Source organism: Chelonia mydas, chromosome 9 (assembly GCF_015237465.2).
Source record: "Chelonia mydas isolate rCheMyd1 chromosome 9, rCheMyd1.pri.v2, whole genome shotgun sequence".
Lineage (NCBI taxonomy): Eukaryota > Metazoa > Chordata > Testudines > Cheloniidae > Chelonia > Chelonia mydas.
The window spans coordinates 49,371,085-49,382,399 of record NC_057855.1 but is presented as its reverse complement, the minus strand read 5'-3'; the positions used below and the strand labels follow the sequence as shown (position 1 = coordinate 49,382,399).

General features: G+C 50.5%; 1 protein-coding gene across 4 annotated transcripts in view; it reads left to right on the top strand.

Annotated features, from left to right (window-relative positions):
* Positions 1-5,826: 5,826 nt before the first annotated feature.
* ETV5 (ETS variant transcription factor 5) overlaps positions 5,827-11,315 on the top strand; it is a 38,490-nt gene continuing 33,001 nt past the window's right edge. The window contains exons 1-5 of one of the 4 annotated variants that reach the window (XM_037908988.2): positions 5,827-6,693; positions 8,965-9,113; positions 9,256-9,343; positions 9,463-9,510; positions 9,618-9,668. In XM_037908988.2, coding sequence (XP_037764916.1) covers positions 9,069-9,113; positions 9,256-9,343; positions 9,463-9,510; positions 9,618-9,668 — 232 coding nt within the window. In that variant the 5' untranslated portion in view covers positions 5,827-6,693; positions 8,965-9,068. The remainder of the gene's footprint in view (positions 6,694-8,964; positions 9,114-9,255; positions 9,344-9,462; positions 9,511-9,617; positions 9,669-11,315) is intronic. The other 3 variants (XM_037908989.2, XM_037908990.2, XM_043522293.1) reach the window with 3 other exon arrangements.

Below are 11,315 nucleotides of genomic sequence, written 5' to 3'. Positions count from 1 at the left end.
TCCTGTTGCTCTTTGCAGCACATGGTATCAAAACAGTGTGTGATTTAATTAGTAACCAATCTAAAAGCCTCCTGACTGGTTAATCATGTACTGTGTTATTAACCAACTGTAGCTGATAAAATAATAATATTTGGTCAGTCATTTTGCTGGAAGAATTAACTAAATATTTCCCGTGTCATGCTCTGACCATGAATTCACACTCCTATGACTGGTTTGGGTGATGTTGATTGCTAATTTGACTCCTGAGGTCTGAGTATCCCTGGCCTAGTCTGACCTCCCGCATATCACAGCGGGCCACTGAAACTCACCCGGTTCCCCCTGTACTGAGCCCAGTCACTTGTGTTTGGCTAAAGCCTCTTCCAGAAAGGCCTCCAGATGGGAAGACATCAAGCAATGGAGAATGTACCACTTCCCTTGCTTCCAATGATGAATCACCATCACTGGTAAATATTGGTGCCATATTTCTAATATAAATTTGTCTAGCTTCAGCTTCTAGCCACTGGTTTTTGTTCTGCCTTTCTGTGTGAGACTAAAGAGCACTTCAGTCCGCGGTAGCTTCTCCCTCTGAAGGTGCCACTACACTCTTATCAAGTCACCTCTCTCTTTCCTTTTTGACAAACTAAACAGCTGGAGCGCATGGAGTATCTCATTGGAATTCCTCAGATCCCTTGTGTAGCTCTTGGCTACACTCTTTCCAGTTCTCCAGCATTCCAGTATCCATCTCTCCGCTGCTCTGCACAGAGGAAAAATCATCTCCTACTCCTACTCCCCACTCCCTTGTTCAAACAGCCAAGGAGAGCCTTAAGCCTTTTTGCCCCAGCATCGCACTGGGAGCCCATGTTAAGCTGTGTGTCCACTCTCATTCCTAGATCCTTTTCAGAGTCCCCGCTCGTCAGGATACAGCCCCCATTCTGTACCTTTGCCCTGCTTTCCTTGGTCCTAGCTCTGTAACTTCGCACTGGCTGCATTTAAACACATTTTGTTTGAATGGGCCCAGCTTGCCAAGTGATCCAGATCTCCCTGTGTGACTGCCCTGAGCTCCACCAACCTTTGGGTTACCCACAAATTGCATCAGCAGTGATTTGATGTTTATGTAACCCTCCTCCAGGGGGTGTCAGCAGGAGCCAGGAGGGGATCCAATATCTAGGGGTTCCTCTTAAAATTACAAACCAAAACCAGCTCAAGTCCAAAAACCAGCCACCACACCAGGGCACCTCAAAGAACAACCCTTCCCCGTGCGCAATGAAAGAAAACTTTTCTTAAGGGGAGAGGGAATTCTAGGATTGAGGCAGGAAACAGAGCAACAATGACCACCGTATCCTAGACAAAAGTCCTTTGCCTCAGTTTCCCACCTTGCAGCATGAAAGTCCAATTGATGAATGTCCCTTTAACACCCCACTCACCATTTGTTATCCAAGATCAGCAAAGTCCCAGCCTCCAGGGGCACAGCCAGGAGATCTTGGGGAAGGGCAGGTGGGTGGGTGGGTGTTACAGCTCTACCACTGTTGCTTTCCTATCTCGACTGCTGCTCCCACTGCACCCTCTACTGCACTGCTTCATCCTGGGTCCAGTCCGGCCCCACAGCACCACAACCACTTAGCTATTAGTAATCACAGCTCTGGGATCCGCTGGGCATGGGGCACGTTTGGCGCTGCCTGTAGCCGCAGTGCCATGGTTTGGGGTTCTGCCACCTCATCCAGCCTCTGGTCAGCTCAGCTCTAGCGAGTTCACAGGGTAGCCGGGAACCTTGCTGCTGCATCCCCTTTCATTGCAACGCTGCCTCCACAACCAGGCCAAGGGCCAGCCCCGAGACCAGCTTGTCAGTGATTACGGCGTGAATGAGCCCGGAGGGGAGACAAGGATTCTCAGCTGTCTCATCGGCTCTGTCTTTAAACACTGGAGAGGAAGAGTCACACGGCATCGAGGACTCTTAAACAGCAGCCTCAGCACCAGGTAGGAGCAGCTGTCCCCACACCCTCTGTCACCCAGATGTGGCTCACTACCTCCACACGTAGGCCTACAAAGTGCAGTTCTGCTGCCTTCCAGTCATACAATAGGGATAACAATATTTCATTACCCCTGCATCCAAGACTTAAAGTGAATGTTAATCCAAAATAGGCAAATTGATCACCTTGACAAAGCAGGTGTGTCTGTTGTTAACCTTGGCAAAGTAAGTGTGTCTATGCAGATAAGGTCTGCTCCTGACCTCTCTTCCTCCAGTTCATTAATAGCTGGCAAGAGAGAACTCATTCAGACCATAGACTTACATCTACTTCCAGATCAGTGAAGAAAATGTTGAATAGCACTGAGCCTCATACCAATCCCATCAGCACTCCACGGGAAATATCCCCATTGAGAACTTCTTTTTGAGATCTGTCAGCAAGCCAGAGCTTAATCCATTTCACAGATGTCTTATTGACATTGTATAGTGCTAATTTTTAATCAGAATAGCGCACAGTACTAAGTCAAACACCCTGCAGAAGTCCAGGTATATTTCATCTGCACAGTTACCTTTATCAACCAAATTTATAATCTCATTGAAAAGTGCAATTGCGTTTGTTTGACTAGACTTATTTTCCATAAAACCACGTTGGCTGGCATTAATTATAGTCTTATGCTTTAATTCTTTATTAATTGACTCTCGTATCAGCTTTTCCGTTATTTTGCCCAGGCCTGATGTCAGGCTAACTTGTCTATTGGCACCCAAGTCATCCCACTTGCCCTTTTGGAATATTGGCACAACATTAGCACACTTGCAATCTTTTGGAATTTCTCCAATATTCCAAGATTGATTAAAAATTAACCTGAATGGGCCAGAGATCTCCTAAACCAACTCTTTTAAGACTCTTGGTGCCAATTTTCTGGGCCTGATGATTTAAAAATATTTATCCCTACTAGATGTTGTTTAATAGCCTCCTTAGTTACTAAGGGACTGTGATATGAATACATTATCCTGCTTCTTTCCAAATACAGAACAGAAATATTTATTGAACATTTGGCCTTTATCGCAGCATCATTATTTTACCACTCCATCTAGTAATGGACCTATACCATTGCTAGGCTTTCTTCTGTTCCTAATATACTTTAAAAACTCCTTCATTTGTCCTTAGCCTAGCCAGCCATGGAGTTTTCCTTATGTCTTTAGCTTCCCTTATCATTTTTCTACACTTCATAGATTCTAATTTATACCAGTTGCTATCTGCTTCTTTGGGTTTTTTTTATTTATGGATAAGGGCTGATGGAGCATGCCTATTGTGAACCCATGACTCCTTGTGCAACCTTCTCACAAGTCACTACCACAGAAACTCTCCTTTGTGCTTCCAGTGCCATGCCCCAGGGCAGGTGGTCACATGGTGCACTGCAGTCCATGTCTCCATTTCTGTGTTACTGGGGGTGCTCATTTACACACAGATCTTGGAGGGGCTGAAAAAGTGCCCTTTGGCTGCCAGAAAAAATTTGGTTCAGGTCAATTGAAACATTCCCTGGGCTGGACCATGCACTCGTAGCAGCTGCCGGAGCACAGGCCGAATTGTAGGCCATCATGGCTTGGGCAGGGCACTGGGCAGCAGTCTTGAAATGTAGCCCTTTCCAGCTATGAGTCTGAGGGTGCAACTTGCCAGCTAGTGGATTTAAACACCCTATTTCTCTATTGAAATGAGGAGGGTGGGGGTTGTGCCATGGCTAATTATCATAATTTGTTCTCACAGTGCGGTGGTGCTCAGCATCCTGTTGTCTTCCCTTGTGCCCCACACAGAGCTATACTGCCCACTCTGCCATGGGCACAAACACGGGTGGAGAAGGGTATTGTGGAGCAGCACGGGCAAAGCCTGAAGGCCTGAAGTTGCCAGAGTGACACCCACTGCCAGGATTGTGTCAGTGATGCCATATTAATCAGTGCCAGCTTCTGCACGGCTGGGCTGTTTCGGCTGAACACGGAGAGCAGCCTCCGTAACCCTGGGGCCTGCTCCTGCTCCTGGAGGCTGAATGAGCAGTAAGTATGTGCACAAGACAGAGAGAGACATGATGGTGAACATGTACCAAGGTTTGGGCTCTGCTGGCCCCCTTGTGTGCCTTCTCTGTTGGTCTGTCTCCTCCAGCAGTGTGACCTACTAGCCTCCTTTGCTGTATTGCCCTGTCTTACAATGAGGCTTCTGTGATGGGCATCAGCCCTTGTGGCCGTCTTTGTGCATGGGCACACATGCTGGCCTGCGGCCTGTGAGCTCATCTAAAGAGGGGAACAATACCCTGGCAAAGTAGGCAATGTGTGTGTGGTGGGGGTTTTTTTGGGGGGAAGGGAAGAGGGGGACTTCCTTTGAAAATATGTCTGGTATTCAGAGAGATAAGGTGGGTGAGCTAATGTCTTTTACAGGACCAACTTCTGCTGGTGATGGAGACCCCTGGTATTCAGGGCAGTGAGAAGAGGATGCACTTTCCTCCCCCAGACCCACAATCCCACCAGCTTTGGGAATTCTGTACTGGTCTCCACAGGCCTAGCCTGTGCAATGCACACACTGCACGCACCCCACAGCCTTCCCCACCAATGCAGGATGCTGGCTCCTCCCTCACGACTAAGGCTACAATTCTGTCACAGATTCTGTGCCTTTCCAGGACCTCCGTGACTTCTGAGGCAGGGCTGGAGCAGCTGTCAGCCCCGGGGCCGCCAGAACAGCTGACCAGCAGCCAACTCAGGGCCCACCAGAGTAGTGGTCCCCGGCTACCAGAGCAGCGGTCCCTGGAGCAGCGGCTGGGGTGGGGTCAGCCCCTGAGGCTGGAGACGCAGCACTCAGGCCCTACAGCCGGAGTAGCGGCGGGGCTGAAGCAGCTGCAAGCCCGGGCAGAGCTCTGCTTCCCTCCACCCCCCAGGGTATTTTTAGTAAAAGTCAGGAACAGGTCGCAGGCTTCCGTGAATTTTTGTTTATTGCCTGGGACCTGTCCTGAACTTTTACTAAAAATACCCGTGACAGAATCTTAACCTTACTCATGACCAATCAATGTGATGGCACCAACCAACAAGCTTGTGAGCTGTTCTAAGGGGGGACCCATCGAAGCAGCAGGCTGGCACTCTGTACCAGCCCCCTCAGTTGCTGCAGCATTTGGGCACTTGGGAGCTGCTGGTGCTGCTGGGTTGAGGGGCACCCCCCGGGGAGCCATGCAGTGCCTGTAGCCTGCAGGGGGGGGGGAAAGCCCCCGGGCCACGCGCACTGGGGCGTTCACTCTGAGGCTTAACGATATTCTAACTGGCATTGGCTCCGAAAAAAAAATTGTGGGCCCCCATGGAGGCAATGGTGCATGGCATGGGGAGGGGTCCCCAGAGAGAGGGGCCAGCCACGGGCAGTAGGGAACTGCATGGCAGGGGTGGCCCTGCTCCGCCCAGCCCAGTGCAAGGGCACTATTTAAAAACCGGCAGTTGCCAGGTGCACAGTCAATCAATCCCCTGTGCTGCCAGCATGCCCCTTCCCCTCGGGGGTGGGCCCATGCCATGCCATTCCACACAGCCCCCCCCCCCACACAAATACCCTTTACTCCCTATAGCAAGAGGCCTCCGGGACCCACTACGCCCATCGCCCCCCCCAACCCTGCCACAAATGCCCAGCACCCTACTCCCCATAACCCCACCACAACTGCCCAGCACCCCACACAGAACCCCCACTCCCTATTGCCCCAACACACACATCTACCCCACCCCCTCACAGCCCAGCACCACCCCAGATCCCCCAGAGACTCCCTCCCCCAAGCCCTGCCTCCCGGCCGCACTCACCAGCCCTCCTGGGAGGTGACTGTGTCTGCTGGGCTGAGCCAGCAGCGCAGCCAGGGCTGAGCCAGGGGCCAGGAATCGCTCCGTCCCCTCAGGAGTGGCCAGGGCCCGCCCTAGCCAGGCTCCCTCAGGACCCACTTCCCTGGAGAGGCCCAGCCAAGCCCACCCCAACATCCCTCCCCACCTGGCTGAGACTGGCCAGGTTTCTGCACCAGTCCCAGGTGGTTCAGCTCCGGGGAGACAGGCAGGGCGCACCGGTGGTGGGAAGCGGAGACTGCCCGGAGCCAGAGGTGCACTGGGGTCTGGCCAGGGGGCAGAGAGGATCCGGAGGGTGGGGCCATGGGGCAGAGAGGAGCCCTTGGCCGGCTGGCGGGCAAGCCGAGAGAAGCAAGGGGTGGGGGGATCCAGCGGGGTCTCGGGGTGCAGAGCAAGTGGATCAGGCTGGGGCCCCTTCTGAGCATAGGCCTGGCTCTATGGCGCCATTGTAAACCCGAGACTGCCTGGGCACGGGGCGCCGCGCTCCCGGTGGGAGCCTGGTCGCTCGGCGAGGCGCTGTCTCTTTAAATCCTTCCCTCATTCGGCCTCCCCCTTAGGACGCTTTTTTTATGAATGAAAAACGTCCTTGCAATCATTATGCAAATTAGGCTGCGCCGATTGGCTGGCACTCCCCAGAGAATAAATTATGTACATTAGTGCTGGGTGAAGGCGGGCGCAGAACGTGCTGCTGGGCCACTGAGACCAATCAGAACGGCAAGCGCCGTAGCGACACGCACCATTGGGCGGTGGAAAGGGTAAACAAGCACTGATTGACGACCCCTGGAGGGGCTGTGGGCCAATGGGGACGGAGGGGCGGGCTCGGGGGCCCGCTTGGGCTCTGGCAGCCCAAAGACTCTGGCTCCAGGGGACTCCGCGGCGGCTGCGAGGGGCTACGGGACACGGTGAGCGCGGGTCGGGGGGAGGCCGCAGCGTTCCTGGGGGAGGGGGCTGCGCGGCCGTGGGGCGCACGGGGCTCGGGCTGGCGCAAGAGGTGGAGGGCGCCCGGGTATGGGGGTGCAGGCGGGGAGGGGCGCACGGAAATAGGGGTGCAGGAGGGGGCGCACAGGCTTGGGAGGAGCGAGAGGGGATTGGGGGTGCAGGCGAGGGGCACGCGGGGCTTAGGGGAGTGCAGGTGGGGATTGGGAGTGCCGGAGGGGGGCGCGGGAATGGGGTGCCCATGCAGGCGAGGGGCGCCAGGGGTTTGGGGGACCAGGGGGTGGGAAGTGCAGGCGGGGGCGCGCGGGGTGTTGGGGTGCAGGCGGGGAGCTTGGGGGTGCAGGCGGTTGGAGCTGGGGGTACCTAGCGTCCGAGACATGCGTTTGGGGGTGCCAGGGGTATGCATGTTTGGGGTACAGGAGGGTGCGCAGGCGGGGTTAGTGTCGCCGTGCAGGTGGTGGATGTGAGGTTCAGGGGGTGTAGGGGGTGGGCAGGCTTTGAGGTGCACAGGATGTGGGGTGCGGGAGCAGGTGGCTGGGGCTGGAGTGTAGGGGCGCGCGGCAGCTTGCTCTAGCTGGGGGCTGCCGGACGGAATGGCTAAGCTTGGCCGCGGCTGCTCGGAGGGCAGCCTCGTATGCCCCGTCCCCATGCGAATATGGGCGATTTGTGAATGGAGCATTGAGTTCCCCTCAAACCGCGGGGGTGGGGGCTGAGTGTCTCTCCCAGGGCTGTGGGGGCGGGGGGCGCATCTGAAGGAGTTTCATGAATGGGGAAAGCTGGGAAGTGTGTGCCTTGTTTTGTGAATGGGGCCCTGCGCTGGGGATCCAGTTACACTCTACCTGCTGCTGTTCCCTCTTCCATTCATAAAGCTAAAGCCAGATTTGTGTTGTGGGGGAGGGGATGCTAATTTTATTGTTTGACTGTGTTAAAGCTTTCCTGGGGGCACAGGGAAAGGAACAGGCAAGGAAGTGGCTTAACTACAGGCCCAGTTAAATACACGAGGTCTAGAGACCTCTAAAAATGCTGCAGTTATTGAAAAACTGGACCCAACCACTACTTGGGAAGGATTTCTGGACTCGAGGCGTCTCCTTTGCATTCTTTCATGCACTGCTGAGTGTTGGAGCAGGACTCTGATATTTTAAGAGCAGACTTTAGTCTGTAACACACAATACTGCTTGGATAGGGAAGCTGGAAAGGTCCCTCCCCTCCTAGGTGTTATGAAACTTGTGGTGTGCATTTTTCCTCTTCATGCTAAATATTTAAATACTAAATTCCTCATCTCTGTTTATGGAGAGGGGAAGTGGAAGGCTTATATGCCCTTGGATGCTTTTTAAAAAATCTACCGCAAATGTAGCAGCACAAGAATCCTGCACTCCATTGCACACCAAAACTACTCAATGTTTTAAAAAAGCAATGCAGTGAAAGTTGCTCTTTGATTAATTCACAACAGTCTGGCTTCTGGAATGGGAAGAGTTGCATCAACAGCATGAGGGAGTAGTGATTTTCCACTTCATGTAGACTTCAGTGTCAACTAATCATATTGGAAACGTTTTCTTTTTGTTACTGGGTGTTTAACTTCTCAAACATATGAGGGGCTTGGGAAACCAAATGCTTTTCTTAAAACAATGATTTTCATTATTTTAAAATGGCCCCTAGGGAAGTATTTTCCCACTTTCTCTGACGGTACCCAGAAGAGTTAAACTTTGTTTTCTGTTGTCTTTTGATAGATTAGCTCTTTCGTATTTGTTAAGTAAACTGGGACTTACTTTCCATGGACTTGTTGCTATTTATAGCTATCTTTTAGCCATGTAGAGAGAAAATATTTGTACTCTGGGCAATTTGATCTCTCCCTTGTAATCCACGCCTTTGCCCATATGCTTGCTTTTAAGCGGTCGTAATCAATCATTAGTGATGTCACAGCAGTTTCCATAGTAACTCTGTGACATCACAAACTAAAGGTTATGACCTCTCTGTTCAAGCAAGAAGTTAGGTTGTAGAGGAGAAGCACTTCTGACTGAAGATGATCAATCATAACAAGTTAATTGGCAAGGGGAGAAAATATCAGAGAGTAAATGGATTAGTCTTTAAACATAGTGTGTTTGGTGTGTGTTAATTGAGCCCAGCAGTTAATCCTTAAAGCTCGCAGGCAGTGTTCTTTCCATACCATTAGAGAAGGGGAAGTCTGTTCAGGCTTAAAGGCAGATCTTGATGCTTTGCGTCTTTTTTTTGTTCCTTAGCGTTCAATCTGCCATAGTAGGAACTTTGAAGAAAACCCTTTTTCTCTGGAATTGGCTTCAATGCTGAAAACATTTAGGGGGATACTAAAGATACTGGAAGCACAATGGATGGCTTTTATGATCAGCAGGTCCCTTTCATGGTCCCAGGGGTAAGTCTTGTTTGTCTCTGTCTCCCAAGCACTTTTTGTTCTTCATCTCTCTTACCTTAAGATTTCTCTTCCTTTATCTAGCGTGTGCTGTCTCTGGTAAGCTTGTTGTGTCCTTCATGGCAATATGTGGTCTCTCTTTCAGCAGTCTTGCACAGAGGAATGTCGAGGCCGGCCAGTGACTGACAGAAAAAGGAAGTTTTTGGACACAGATCTGGCGCATGATTCTGAAGGTAGTTAAGTCTCCCCCTCTTCATTAAGATTCAGTTTAAGTTGTCACTACTACCTCTTTTCTCCATAAAAGTCGAACCTTTTTGTAACTGTCTTACACAATTCTTTTCTTCTGTTCCAGAACTATTCCAAGATCTCAGCCAGCTTCAGGAGGCTTGGTTAGCTGAAGGCAAGTCTTCATCTCTGCCCTTTTTCTATATCACATTTTCTAATGCATGTGTATTTGGAGCAACTAAACTATTTTACAACCCTCCCCCCCGCTTTTTTTTTTTCCAGCCCAAGTTCCTGATGATGAACAGTTTGTCCCGGATTTTCCATCTGATAACTGTAAGTAACTCCCGTAGCTGCTTGTATGTTTTGCTATGAAATGCTTTGATTCTCTGATGTGATCAATGTTATGCAATATTCAATGCTGCTTTCAGTTGTTCCCTTATTACCAACAATGTAAATATAGCTGTTTTCTGCACTAATTCATGTAACTCACTAGGGTTAAGAAGAAGGTAGCATGTAGACTTGCATGGTTTTGGTTCCTCAAGATGAGGTTAGGCTATATTTCCAAGTATTCTGTCTTGACTAGATAGTTTATCATCTGTGGGGCTCCCCGAGAACTCAGATCTCGGGATTCTTTCGAACACCCGCGGATTGATTGTCCATAATAAAATAGCTTTTAAAATCAATTTGATCGGAACACATGTGCGGTGCTACTTGGGTAGCTAACATCTCTCTGTGATGGCCTTGGAGCTTTTCTAGTTGTAGCCTAGTGAGGCTGTCAAGGGCGAAGCTGACTGGTGAAACTCGAGCTGTGCTGAGCAGCATCAGGGAGCATTAGTCACTGGCAAGCAGGCATGTTTAAGAGAAGATTGATGAAAATGCAGTCCCTTGTGAATTGCATCAGAGAGAGAATTGTTCCTTAGTCACAGTGATGATAGAAAACACCTGAGCCAGTTAGAGCTCCTATTTCCCCCCTTTATATGCAGCAAGCTGCTTGTGTCTGTATGTTCTCCCTGTGTGTATTTTGGACTGACCATACTGGCATTAGAGGCTAAATAAAAGCAGGACGTTCTTGGATTGTTAACTACAAACATAAATACCAGCTTGGCCTTTATTAATAGGCCTTTGTACTAAGTCATACTGCTACAGAACGTAGAGGAAATCAAATTTAGCCTGCAGTGGAACAGATTCTTTGCTGAAACTTTGTCACAGCATGCAGCAGAGTATCTCATGCTACAGTAAATGCATGTTAATTATTGCTCTTTGATTGCTTCTAAGCGAGTGGGATGTTTGCCATGAAACTGCTCCAGACAACCAACATTTTTTACTTTCTCTCTCTGCCTGGAGATAAAAGGCAGGCTTGGAGTCAGAAACACAGGTCTGTGTTGACATTCTAGCCCAGCCCTTCCAGTTCTTGCCCGGAGCAGTATAAACTGCAGTGTGTGTGGGAGGGTGACTCTTTTGGCAGAGGTTCTTTCAAGTGCCTCTCGGCGGCGGCCTTATTTCTGTGTAACCTGAGAAGTTTAGAGAGCCAAGATGACCACCCCTGGTCGCTGGGGTTTTCGGAGTGTGCCGAGAGACCTAAGCTTTCGGGTTGAAGAGGCTTGTCTGTGTCTTGGGTGATTAAAATGTGTCCTGCCTCTGCAGAAGATAACTTAACTGAAACAAGTGGCGTACAGAGGAGTTTGTGTTGAAATGTGGCTGTCCAGGTAACTCTAAATCGACATCTTGGCTTTATGGCGTAGCAGCACTAAAAGGATTTGTATCATTTTTCTTAGGCTAAGGCAGTTCATCCTCCTGCCCTTGAAACCTAGAGCACCTGATGCAAAGGGTAGAGGAGGAAGAAGTGGTGGAAGGCAGGGGGCTACACTATGTGCTCTCCACAGTCTGTCTCCCTGTGCCTGCCTGCTCAGAGCAGCTTGCTGCGTTGGTGCCTAAACTTGAATTGAAGTGAGAGCTTTGGAGAAACTATGTAATTGCCTC